This window comes from Monopterus albus, unplaced genomic scaffold (genome assembly GCF_001952655.1).
Source record: "Monopterus albus unplaced genomic scaffold, M_albus_1.0 scaffold34.1, whole genome shotgun sequence".
Lineage (NCBI taxonomy): Eukaryota > Metazoa > Chordata > Actinopteri > Synbranchiformes > Synbranchidae > Monopterus > Monopterus albus.
Window position 1 is genome coordinate 4640059 of NW_018127914.1, and position 14101 is coordinate 4654159.

Below are 14101 nucleotides of genomic sequence, written 5' to 3' on the forward strand. Positions count from 1 at the left end.
CTTTTTCCACTAGTTTAACATGCCACCTGTCATCAACTACAAGAACACACCAGATCTATTATAGGCATAAAATACCATTTATTACTTGCACATTAACACAAGAATTCCCTGCAGGCTGAAAAAAAAAATGTAACTGAACAATGTCACATAATAGCAATAACAGCAAGTGAAAGGCCTTATGTTTGGGGGCGCAGTTAGAACAGGTCCCGCCCAATCACAAAAGGTTCCATTCATTCATCGGACAGGAGCGTTCTGATCACGGAACTGGAACATTCCAATTCTGTGATTCTATTGCTATTAGACAATCACACAGCTTCAGACCATTGGCAGAAAAAAGAAAAAAAAAAACCAAAACAAGGGAACATTAAATTAAATTAAAATACACAAACGATGTCAAATTACAAATCTGTTAAGGTATATCAAAGTGAGACAAATTTAAAAATAATTCATGCTCTTTCCATTGGGGCACAGAAAGAATTATGGATTTAAAAAAAAAAAAAGGTTAAAAAGAGGTAATCCTGCTCTGTTGATGCCATGGGGACCTCCTCACAAAAAGGAAGTGCATTTGTGAGGGGTCAGCAGATGCTACAGAGACAGGAGAGCCCCCACCAAGAGGCTTGGCCACGGGTACAAGGAGACAAAACTCATCACAGTAACCTGGCAGAGAAGAGAAGGGTTCCGGTCTTTGACGTGCCCTCGTTTGAAGAAAGTACCTCGTTTGAATTTGAAGATGACGCAAAGAACTGGTCCCCCTCCCCTCAGAAAACAGCTTGTACCTCCCAAATTACTGACATTTGTGTAGGAATCTCTAAAATACATCTTAGAGGGACTGGACAAATATTGCTAGCCTAAAACAGTCCCACTAAACTGAATAAACATTTAACCAAAAAAGTGTTTATATTTTTTTCGTTTCTCATAAATACAATTGCAAGAATATTTTTTTTTCTTAAAAATGGACAATCTTGCATGCAGGCGAGCAAAGTCTACATTTTAAACAAAATTCTCTAAAGCCTACATAACTATTCCACCAAATGCACATTCCCACTGATTGATACAAGCAAATCAAACAAAATAAAAGTTCAGAGACAATAGCGAGAGCAGACCAACAACTACAATGAGTAGAATTATAGCTTTGTCTTTCCACATTTGAAAATTGGAACTGTGTTAATATTGCTTTGCAATGTCATGATACAAACAGGAAGTGATCATTTATCTGACTAGACTTTACTGGTGAAGCACTGATATTTCAAACAAATTAATCCACTTTAGAGATGAATATCAATCTCATCCCCTTGGCTAGTCCACGATTTAAAAAAAAAATTCATCGGCTGCCTTTAAACTAAGAGTAAAATTTATTGCATGCAATGCCTGGACAACACCCTCCCAATTCCACCTGTGATCCTCACTTCCTGCTTCTCTGTTCGTGGCCAATGCCAACGCCCACATCAAGCAGGTGCTCAAACTCATTCATAATAAACCTGCTGCTTTATGGGTGGTTTATTACAAAAAGGTTTTCAAGTGAGCTGTCCTCCTCGATGAGGCGTGTACGTCGACTGTTTCTCCAAACCCTCCATCCTACACGTTTATCCAATCACACCAGCACCACTTACAATTTGCTAAGTGTCTGAAGGGGAGTCCAAGGGCAGTGCTTATGCTTATTGTCAATTTGTTTAATCCAGTGTTAAAAATGCATAAAAATATGAAACAAACACCATTAAATAGTAGAGACTTTAAGATGGGTATACTTCAAATACACAGTAATAGAAGCCATTATTAAAAAGTCTAAAATTTCAACACTGCCTACTGCAAACCACTTTTTATCAAATCCCTTAATCTAGGTTCACTCTGATTACAATCCCTGATTGTCTCCATCTGATCAAGACTAACAGATACCAGCTGAGCAATACTGGTAACCAGTCAGACTGCTACACAATACCGCCAATCACCTCAGAACCTACAGAGGAAGCATGGACTCATCATTCCCTGGGCCTACTTCTTCTCACCATTTGCCAGAATGCTACAAAAAATGTCCAACTCAAATCTCTAACCCTTTAACCTGTAGCTCAACAACTGAAGTCTATTCCTGAAGTCACACTAGGAACTATATAACCGGCTTTGCTGCCAACCTTAAAATTTCATCACAATAGTAACAACATTGACAACAACAATAACAACAACATCAATGGCGAACTACTAATTCCAAACAACAGTTTCCACAAAACATCTTATATTAAACTTTTACAAATCTGCTTTTTGATTCTTATGTATAAATGCATAAAGGTAAGAGAGATCAAGAGAGTGCCCTCTGATGCTTGCCTAGCGTCCCGGGTCAGTGCAATGAATTGGCCAGTATTAATTAGCAAAGGAGACCTTAAAAGTTAAAAAAATAAAAAGATTCCGGCCCTTGAAACTACTTAAAAAAAAAAAAAAAAAAAAAAAAAAAAGAAAAGCAACGTCCTGCAGTGTCATCAGGTCCAAAAAAAAATCAGATCCCACTTTTCACACAAAAACAAGGTTGATAAGACCATACTCTGTGTTTTAATGCCTTCAGCCATTCAACAGGTCCCAATGCTGAGCCAGTCACAGGCCAGACCACGGTCACTACTGCTACACAGACCTGGCTTCACTTACTACTTGAACTGGTTCAAGTTTCTTATTCCTTTCCTTTTCTTTTTTTTTCTGAGGCACCCAGGAGACTCCCAAAGGTGCCAATCCCACCAACCCTGCACTAGCAGCAGACTCGCACACGTTCAAAAATGTAACTCAAAACATTTCAATTAATAAGTGACCCAGGACTGCTATGAATACCCCCACCAGCCTCTATGAGGCCTGTAAGTCATATGTCTCAAAGTTGCTCTATAGATGTAAATATATGCTTATATGTACTGTATGTGTGAATATAAAAACAACAAATCTGAGGCATTTACAGCAGTTCTCCTTGATTTCCCTTTACAATTCAGTGACCTGCCATGAAACACACGCACATACACACACTCATACAACAGCACATGTATATACAGAGATACTCACTCTCACTCTCACACACACACACACACACACACACACACACACACACACACACACACACACACACACACACACACACTTCGCTAAGATGTGAGGAAAGTAGTAATGTATGGACACACAGGTCACATCGCTTGTAAAAGATTGTAAAGGAGAAGATTAAAACACGTTCATAAAAAGGAAGGGCTTTGAGGTAAAAGTAGATAAGAGTCCTGCTTAGCTGGGAGAGCTAAAGAGCTGCGCTGACACAGACTGTGCCAATCCACTCCCTCGCTCAGTGTATCTTAAACACAAGAGTGCAGACATTCAAACAGAAAAAACAAAAACAAACTCAAAATAATGGCTCAACTTGTATGTGTGTGGTTTGTTTTTGTTTTTTCAAGTTTTTTTTTCTTTTGTGCACTGAGAACCATCAGGGTTCACAGTGGCGGATCGCTGGTTAGGAAGGTGGCTCGACTGGGAACGCTGGTTGGAGATTGTTCCATAAAAAAGAACCTGCTGGACATCCGAGTTACCGCAGACTCTCCTGTCCAAGAGCCCCTTTGGTGCAGATTCAGAAATGTAGAGTGAGAACGAGGAGAAAGACTACAAGGAGGCAGAGAGACACTGAAGAGGAGAAACTGGTAAATAGATAAAAAGACAGAAAGAAAGGGAATCCATAGGTTGACTGGCTGATGTGCTTGCTAGCTCAGGCAAAGTACATGGTGTGCTGGGTATCATAGTGGATCTGAACTGCCTTGGCCAATGCTTGTGGGTCCCGGCCGTTACTCTGGCCCGACACATGGCTGCCTTCAGCACTGTGAGAGAAATAGAAGCAGGATTTACTTCAACTCTGTCAGTAATATTACAACAAAATACACGGTAGAGATGAAAATAAAAATGAGTTGTGCTGGTATATACCGTAGGTGGTTTCTCACCTCTGAAAACCAATCTAGCTAACTCTCTCTTCTACATTGATTAACTTTCACTTTTTAAATCAACACAATTGTTTAAATTAATGGGAGAAAAACTGGTATGCTTTAAGATGCATTTAAAAGTTTAATCTTTGATCTATTATCTGACCAATTAAGGTGAAACTGCCAAAAAAGTTCTAACAAAACTCCAAATCAATAGGAGGCTAGTGCATCATAAATAACCAGTTCAGAAGGGGCATCCAAGATAAAATGATAAAGCCACATTTCCTAAGGTCACAAAAACTCTACAGAGCACAATGTGATTTGATGACACATGGCTGAAACAGTCAAACGCAGGAGTGTGTTCGATCCAGGCTACTCGTGTCAGCACTGCGGCTTTGCACATTTTAACAACCAGCTGCTGAAGTACTTTTTAACGCCATCATATATTACTAAGAAGTACTATCTCAGCAGGCTTGGTCCAACACAGCAAACCTAAATCTGAACCTATTACCTTCCAACAAATAATCGGGAATGCCGCACCTGTCATGGTCTTTGTCCACCAGGTGGTAGCGGGCTCGAAAAGCCACTAGCCTGGCGTAATAGGCTGGTGCTGGAATGGAAACAGAGCGTGTGCAGCGGACATAGGTGTGGCACAGCTGGTAGGTGAGAAGCTGCAGTTCATCCGCTGTGAAACAGTTGTCATCCCACAGGACGTGGTAGTGGGAGGGACGACTGGTTCCCTGAGAGAAAATGGAATGTAACAGTACATGTCAAAAGTGCAATGGCAGTTCCCTTGTAATACCATCTCATTGTCAAAGCTCTTTTGCACAGACGGACCAATTGCACTGCATTTACTTGGTTTCACTAAAAAAAAAAAAAAAAAAAAAAAAATTTTAAAATAAGATCCCCCTGAAATTTTTTTCTTCTCAGATACAGTACATGATAGAATATTGCTTTAATAAACCCTTTTCAAAGAACACACTAGCTGGCTCTGCCTCAAAACTGTGAAGGTCATAAGCAGATGAAATGATTTGGTCTATAAGAGCTCATCCATTGGTTAAGAAGAAGAAGAAGCAGCTTTATTTATTGTCATTGTAACATTGTGACACATACAACAAAATTATGTTTGGAGCCGAGGGCCCCGTGCCGCTGCATGCATGCGCGCCGCCATCACAGGCATCTTGGGGGGTTCAGTGTCTTGCCCAAGGACATTTCGACATGTGGACTGCAGGCACCGACATTCAAACCTCCAAACTTTCGGTTGGGAGACAACTGCTCTACCCACTACCTCCTCTGTCTTAATTTCTCTTAGTACACAAGAATTGATTTTTTTATTAAAGTGCAGCATCAGACTCTTGAGGAGCAAGAAGGCACAGCTATAATGTACAAACACTCCGAGTGTCTATCTACACACTTTGTACAGCTATCTTTGAAATTTAAATACAGCCTTTCATTTAAAGTATTTTACACTGAAAAGATAGACTGTGGTTAGTGCAACAACCAAACCATTTGACGGGTCAGAGAAGCACCCCTGTCACAGCATTTACTGTATTATACTACTACTCATAAGTACTGTGGTACCAACAGAGTAAAATGAAGTACAGGGAAACTAGAATTTGTATTTTATTACATGTAAATCTGACAAATCCCTCCATCATTTCAAATCTGATTTAAGAAACTGGGATGAGCTGCACACAGCATAAAGTTTAATTTGATTTCTTATCAAGTTGAGACGTTTGTATGACCGTCACCAGCAAAAGTCAGGGTGTGAGCTTGTCTCTCACCTGAATCCCAGCATGGCTGCACAGATAGAAGTCAAACTCGGACGGGTGCGTGATGGTGCTGTCCACTGTGGTGCCAGCTGGGACATTACCACTCTTCCCCACCTGCAGGGGGTGAGCAGTCAGATTAGAGTTAAGACTCAAACAACGCAGTGTTTTACAATAAAGTGTCATACATTACAACAGAGTTATCTACTGACCCTCTCAGCTTTATCAGAGCAGAACAGCCGAGTGTGGTGACGTTTCTGGACCACAATGTAGGTAATACCAGGCCTGTAATCCTCCTCCAGACTGATACATGCCTTCCGGATGGCTATCAGCTCCGGCCATGCCACCTGAAAACACACACAGACACACACACACACACTTTTTTTTTTTTAAAAGAAAGAGAGAGATGGAAGGCATCCTGTATAACATTTTTCTCAGGGTGTTGCTGTTTAATTATGAAATAAATAAATCACTGTCATTTTTGTAGCCCTTTTCTAATAGCATTGTCAACCCAAGAACATATGATGAAACATGACACTACAAATACATACTATGAGCAGTGAAAACCTTAAGAAGCTGTGAGGGGCCTTATGAATTTCTGAGGAAATGCATCTACACTCAACACACACAAAGCAAATAGCGGCAGACAAAAGAAATGCAGTTTTCATAAAAATCATAACACAAAAATTAGAAGTTTGCAAAGTGTCATTAAAATGTGGTAAACATCACATGATATGCATTTAATATAGCAAACATTACACCGGACTTTGTGGCGAAAATAAGCTGGAGATGAATCTGAACATAAAATAGTGCCAGCTCTCACCTGTTTCATTTGTCCCTCAGAAACACCACCACGATAGTAGATGATGCGTGTGGGCTTGAAGCGTGTAGACTTGTAGAACTGGATGAGCAACTCACGCACCATGTTCGTCAAGTCTTGGATTACCTCCTGGCTGAACAGCTGCTCCTGGAGAGAGAATAACATCTGGTTTAGAGAAATGAAGAAACGACAGAGGCCTAAAGGTCCATCAGACTCAGAGAAATACGTTCGTAAAACCGGATCCAAATTTGATCCAGAGTATAATTATCTTAAACTGATTTTAATAAGTGCCAAAAGAAAAAGCTAAGCTGTGAGCAGGCTGGTTCATGTCAATGCATTTAAACTTTGAATGGAAGAAATTACTCTTAGTTAATAGCAGAGGTGTCAAGTAACGAAGTACAAATACTTCGTTACCTTACTTAAGTAGACATTTGGGGTATTTATACTTTACTGGAGTAATTATTTTTCAGGCAACTTTGTACTTCTACTCCTTACATTTTCACGCAATTATCTGTACTTTCTACTCCTTACATTTTAAAAAAAGCCTCGTTACTAGTCCGATTTCATTCCGGCTAAATTGCGCCATCAAGGATAATGAATTTGATTGTGATTGGATGAGAAGTATAAACACCATTCCGACACCCTGTTGGTTTATACACAATCCATCCCGCCTGCACACAAATCACAAGATGTCCGTGGTAGAGACGCAGACGAGAATTCAAATGATTGGATGAGAAGTATAAACGTATACCATTCCGACACCCTATTGGTTTGTTTATACGTAATCCATGCCACCTGCACATAAATCTCACAAGATGTCCGTGGTAGAGACGCAAGAGGAAAACTCCGGTGAAATGTCCCACTCCCAACCAAGCACCAGCGAGGAGGTTGGTACTACCAGTCTTCCTGGTTACCAAGTTGGTAGCCAGGAAGACCAGCCAAACCTTATACATCCCAGTCTGCCATGAACTAGATACACCTAAGTAAGTGCTTGTTTTTCTGCCTTTCTGTTAATGAAGTGATTATTAACAATAGATTGTCATAGTTTTATACTTTGAATAATGTAGAACACATATATACACTTTGCCAATATACAGTTCCCATATTTACTATATATGTGATTTGTAGAAACACAATTACAGTTCTAAATTTGTTGTGTCACTGGAGCATCAGGAGTTGTTGCTGGCATAGGAGGAATCACAGCTGTGGGCATCTGCTTTGAAGATTGGGTTTGTAGAACATTTTTGATTTCAGGCAAAAAACAGTGACAGTTAGTTAGGAAAGTCTCTGCTTCCTCAACTTGTTTGGTAACTTTTCCTTTTTGCCATTTTCCTGTATTTTGAAGCTTCATTTTATACTGCTCTACACTCATCATGGCTTGTTTTAAATACCGACCAAACTCACTGGATTTAGGTGCCTCACAGTCACAACTGCCAAACATGCCTCTTTGTTGCATGTCTGTCACCCACTTACTGAGTCTATTTAATTCCCTTTTTTCATTCCCTTTCAGTAATTTCCTTTTCCAGTTCAGACCAGTGTCATACAAGACTGATCCTAAAGTACCATATTTACAATCCTTCCATTGTTCCAGTATGTTTTGTGACATGATGAAAAAGAAAATATATATATACACACATATTTACAAGTTCAGTGAATGGCACAGCGCCCGAGTGGCACATCTGACAGAGAAGCTTCTACACAGAAATTCTGTGCGCTCTACCGTTGAGGGTAACCCAATCCAACCACTCGTTTTAATTCACCAAACTGCTAGTCCAGTGCCCCAGAGACAGAACTACTTGTGAATTTTCAAACTCAAGAGTTTGATACACTACATGTCCACTGAAAAAGTTCTACAAGTAGGAAGCCAACCCACACATATGGAAAATAACAAAGTTATCCCTGTGTCCTTATTGTTTTACATCATAATATCAATTTTCAGGTTTCACCGTGGGAATGGGATTCTCCTTTTTATTAAAACTGTGGCACACCAAATGCACGCTGCGAGTGTCTCTTCGTCAGACAGCCCCCGTCGGCAGCTGCTGATGTTCACTATGAGAGCGTCTCTCCTCTGTAATTCCTCGTCAGTAAATTACAGCATGCTTCCCATATGAATGTCTCTTCGTCAGTAACCCACTGCATATTCTTAAAACGAATATACTGGCAGTAGATTAGTGATGCTCCACAATACTATTTACACTTAACAATTTAGAAGACAACCTTAAAAGGTCATTCATCAAGAATTTTAAGTCTGTAAATGAAGCCAAAACGCAAAGGACTAGGACACTTATTGACTTTCCCTCACGTGAGAAATATGTGCTTGTGAATTGTACATGTAACCAGATTCAATGCAGTAAAACATTAATAAAACTCAAATAGTGAATTACATTTAGCAGAATAATAAATTAAATTTGACAGATCAGATGCCGTCTTCAAGCAGACACTTTGAAATTTAGATTATCCAATGTGTAGAAATTCTCTATGGAATAGAAAAGGTTTTCTGCTTACCTTTTGTTTGATGTGGCCACAAAAGTGTCTGGCTGGAGACTTCTCTGATCCTCTCCGATGGTTCTTCAACCAGATCGTCTGTCGGAGCCAATAGTCAGATCCAGGAATCACGGCACCAAATTTTTAGATTCAACTGGTTCTTTTATCTGAAGACCCCAAGAAGTAACACTCAGGAAACAAGAATCAGCTTTACATAGATTTATTTTCTTCTGGTTAAATGCAGAGTTATTACAGCGCTGGGCTCTAAGAGATGACAAGTCTCCAAGAGCATAGATCATCACAAAACGTTTACATTTATCTTCTTGGCTGGGACTGCCCTGTACATGGGTGGTACAACATACGTCAACATTGTACAGTAGAATGTTCATATAGGCAGTATGCGTGTGTGTGTGTTGTTATTTTTCATTTTCAGGCGTTTCTTTCTAACTGAACATTGACCTACCTACGTTCCCCAACTTAAAAAAAAAAAAAAAAAAAAAAAGCTGCCACCTGTTATGGTTTAGTCCCCCTCACCAGGAGGGTGAGGGAGAACTGGGGTAGGACTCAAGATGGCTGACCCAGGTGCTAGTACAAAAAAGGTGGTTTAATGGAATAAAAACAACATGACAACAAAACAGGGTCCATAATACATACAACAAGGGAAGGGCATTGATGACTAAGGAGACCAGGACGGTAAACACACAAACTAATGACAGGAACTAGGATAGCAGGAGGATGAGAACGGACAGGTGAACAAAAAGAACCAACGTACACAATGTAATCCACAGCACAGCTTGTTTTTCTGCCTTTCTGTTAATGAAGTGATTATTAACAATACATTGTCATAGTTTTTTACTTTGAATAATGCAGAACACATCTATGCACTATGCCAATATACAGTTGCCATTTTTACTATATATGTGATTTGTAGAAACACAATTACAGTTCTAAATTTCTTAGTCTTAGATGACAATATTTTTCCTTTTTACTTATCACTTCCTCCAGTTGAAGGTGCTACATCAAGAAGGCTAAATGTTCCATGTTTTCTTCTTTGTACAGGTTTACTCCAGTGGAACTTGCATTCCTTGCAGAATATGTGAAGACAATTAGCCCAGTTGCAAGGGCACTGGATGTTCTTCAGGGAGAAACCAGTGTGCAGATGGGATGGTTGGTCCCCACCATAACTCTACTAAAGACCAAGCTCCAGCACCTTCACAGCGCCTCCAAGTTCTGTGAACCTTTGATTGCTGCACTTCTTTCAGGCCTTGAAAAACGCTTTGGCGAGATGCTTGCAGATCCAGAGCTGATAGCCGCAGCCATTCTAGTTCCTAAATTTAGGACCTGCTGGACAAGTGATGAAGTTATCCTCAAACTTGGTAAGTGTACAATTTCTAAACTTCCCCTTATGTAATTTCTATGGAGACAGTGAAATGAGGTTGAAATCACATTTAATGACACACACACTATCACACAATTACAATACTGCCATATGGTCTAAATTGCCCTGATTTTTGTTTTTTATTCCACAGGCCTCGACTATATCAGAGGCCACTTGGACTGTCGGGCTGAGTATCACATCACTGAAGGCTCCCAATCATCTGAGGAAGAGGACTTCTTCTCCTCCTTTAAGAAGACCGGCCTTCTTGAAACAGCCCAGCAGTTGGATACGTACCTGGGGTGCCCAGGAGACACAGTAGAGGTACTGAAGTCCTTCCCAGCTGTGTTTCAGCTATCACTTAAGCTTAATCCGGCCCTCCCTGCCTCAGCAGCCTGTGAAAGACTGTTTAGTGTTGCAGGTCTGATCTTCAGGCCAAGAAGGGCAAGCATTGGCTCAAAGAACTTTGAGAATCAGCTGCTTTTGCAGCTTAACAAAGGTTATTGGTAATTCTTTGTTGCATGTTCTGCACTTAACTGATGTAGATCCTGAGTACAAAATGTTTGTTAGATAGATTTGAGCATAGTACATACTATCAGGAATGTATCATCAGGAAGGTATTAGGATTGAGTTATTTATTTTTTAATAAATCACTTGGATTAATCATTCATTTTGACAGCACATGTTTATTGTGTATTGACAACCATACAGTACAAGGGTAATTGTTACTAATCCTGCCCTGGTACACCAATTTTCTCATCCATTGCCCTCACAGATTCCTACAGCTAAGCTTGGATGTACATTTACATTAATGTATAGGTTATTGATGACGTGACTCTGATTTTTGACTTTTGCACCATTAGAATACTTATACGTAACTAACTAGTCATCATATCTTCTGCTCCATGAAACACATGTTAATGCTCAGGAGTACACATATATTCTTTATCTTTAATGTATTTGCATTGTACTAAAATGCATTTATTTTCAATGGGCATATATGTGACTGAAATGGTAGCCTAGTGCATCTTACATTTTTCAATATTAACATTTTAATATAACATTTGTCATTACAGCCTTTAGAAAAAAAAAATTTTTTTTGAGGAGGTGGGGTATGGCACAATATGGTCCGTATGATGTAAGCTTTTGTCCTTAATGGCCACCATTAGAATATTTATGCGTAACTAACTAGTCATCTTATCTTCTGCTCCATGAAACACATGTTAATGCTCAGGAGTACACATATATTCTTTATCTTTAATGTATTTGCATTGTACTAAAATGCATTTATTTTCAATGGGCATATATGTGACTGAAATGGTAGCCTAGTGCATCTTACATTTTTCAATATTAACATTTTAATATAACATTTGTCATTACGGCCTTTAGAAAAAAATTTTTTTGAGGAGGTGGGGTATGGCACAATATGGTCCGTATGACGTAAGCTTTTGGCATTTTCCTTACATTACTTCTACTTTTATACTTTAAGTAGTTTTAAAACCAGTACTTTTATACTTTTACTTGAGTAAAAAGCTTGAGTTGATACTTCAACTTGTACAAAAGTCTAGTATTTATACTTCTACCTGAGTAATGAATGTGAATACTTTTGACACCTCTGGTTAATAGACATTAACAGCTTATTAATAGCTGAAAATGAAAATCCTCTAAATCTAAATGCCACTCTCAGGCTACAATTAACAATTAGTTTTGATTATTCTGCTAATCGTTTCCTTGATTAATCTGCTTTTTATAAAATGTAAGGTAATAAAAGGTAATGTAAGGTCTAATAAAACACTGTAAATAAAACATTACCTTGTTTTTCACCAACAGTGAAAAACCCCAAAATATTAAACTTACATTCCTATGACAGTGAAAGCCTCAGACCCACATGTTACTGAAAAACTGCTTATCAAGTAGTTGCTGACTAATTTCTGTACATCGATTAACCAACTAATCATTTCAGCTTAGTTTCATGTACATACATAGTGAAGTTACCTGGGACATGTCTTGTCGAGATGTCTGGACTCGTACTGTCGCACAGTAGCGGCTGGGGTGGCCATCCATGCTGCCCACCACTGCCGCAATGGACGGCTTCTTCCCATCACCTGCTGGAGGGTGTGTCACATCAGCGCCCAGGAAGATGACCGGCTGCTGGAACACAGATGGCCTGAAGCACGAACAGAAAAACTCTGGTGTTACATATTTATTCCTCACTATTCTCAAAACAAAATATGTGCCAAGAACAGCACAGCAAACTTTATAGGTTATTACCTCAACTTTAATTCCTCTTTACCACATAATTCTGATCCAGCAGACTATGTGTATTCAGAAAGCATCCAATCAAACCAGAACATTCAGTCAAGAAGCATCCCACACTCCCAGGTGGACTGCAAACAAAACAAAAAGACAACATGCTGACCGTTGATGAGGCACCAGGACGTTGTTGATGCCTCCCAGCTTGGCGTTGATCTTGAGGCAGAGGTTGGAGAGGGTTTGTGGGGACGTCTTCACCACGTTCTTCACCTGCACACACTGAGTGGCCATGCCGAGGAGGGTGTCACCTACCCGCTTCACTTCAGCTATAGAAGAGAGAAACAGACATGATCAAGATGATCACAGCTTCAGCTTCTGTCCTTTAAAAACTAATATAAATAGAAATGTATTCAAAAATAAAACACTGGATCCCCATGTGACCCTCTTTTTTTGTTCCATCCAAATGCTTTTGCTTTTTCCTTATTGACTGAAACACAAAATTATTTGTTTTCTTACCATAGACCGGTGTTTTGCCAGGCAGGATGACGACAATCAGCTGCAGACCTACATAAGACATTTTGAGGTGTTTGAACATAGGCTCCACACTGTCAGCTCCTTGGGCGTATTTACAGAAACATGGCTGGCCCTGAATAGGCATGCCAGCATCCTTGGAGATCTTTCGCAGTTGGTCAGTGAAACTCCTATGGAAAAGCATTATATGTAGTCACGTGCAGACAAGTGGTAAACATGTTAATTTAAATACAAGCTAACCAACCATGCACTTCTGAGAGGATCTACATACTCCGTCTTTGGTTTTTATAGTGATTCCTTATATACTTCTAGTTATCAAGTAAAAATGTATCATAACATTCTGTGTTTTAGTTAGGCATATTCACATGTTAACATTTACTACCATGCAAAGTTAAACAGTGGACTTGAACCTGATGGGAATGTCATTCATTTTCAAGGTATTTTGTGTTAACGAATATCAAACAAACTGCATTGTAATGTAATCATCTGACACACTTCTCTCTGAAACACAATTGTCAACTTCCTGGTGGTGCAAGAGGAAACGTCTGGACAGCACCATTAAGATACGGGCATAGTTCCCAGATACTGTATCGAGATCTCAGTCTATCCATTAGCTAGTGGGATATTTGAGTGTGGACCAAGACCACTGCCCACACAGAGTGTGTTATTAGCGTAGCTAAACATAAACACCATGTAAGGCTCATGACTTACTTGAGCAGGTCCTCCCGGCACTGTTTCTGTGGGGCAAAGCAGGCCACAGCCCAGACCTTGATCTCGATGCCAGCGTAGAACTGCTTCCCTCTCATGTCCCACACGCCCTGGTTGGGCGTGGCCACCGTTTTATTCTGTGGAGAGAGTCCCTACCCTCTTAGTCAACTCCCCAATTGGATGAGCCAATACAAAAGGCACTCCAGCCCAACCCACACTTTGAATTTCTTTACATACGCGC

General features: G+C 39.8%; 1 protein-coding gene across 1 annotated transcript in view; it reads right to left on the minus strand.

Annotated features, from left to right (window-relative positions):
• Nucleotides 1–3206: 3206 nt before the first annotated feature.
• Nucleotides 3207–14101, minus strand: part of ago4 (argonaute RISC component 4) — a 28030-nt gene continuing 17135 nt past the window's right edge. The window contains exons 11-19 of the mRNA XM_020597641.1: nucleotides 13864–13997; nucleotides 13138–13322; nucleotides 12788–12947; nucleotides 12364–12535; nucleotides 6513–6656; nucleotides 5902–6036; nucleotides 5705–5806; nucleotides 4461–4660; nucleotides 3207–3821 (exon numbers count right to left, since the gene is read on the minus strand). Of these exons, the coding sequence (XP_020453297.1) occupies nucleotides 3713–3821; nucleotides 4461–4660; nucleotides 5705–5806; nucleotides 5902–6036; nucleotides 6513–6656; nucleotides 12364–12535; nucleotides 12788–12947; nucleotides 13138–13322; nucleotides 13864–13997 (1341 nt within the window). The 3' untranslated portion in view covers nucleotides 3207–3712. The remainder of the gene's footprint in view (nucleotides 3822–4460; nucleotides 4661–5704; nucleotides 5807–5901; nucleotides 6037–6512; nucleotides 6657–12363; nucleotides 12536–12787; nucleotides 12948–13137; nucleotides 13323–13863; nucleotides 13998–14101) is intronic.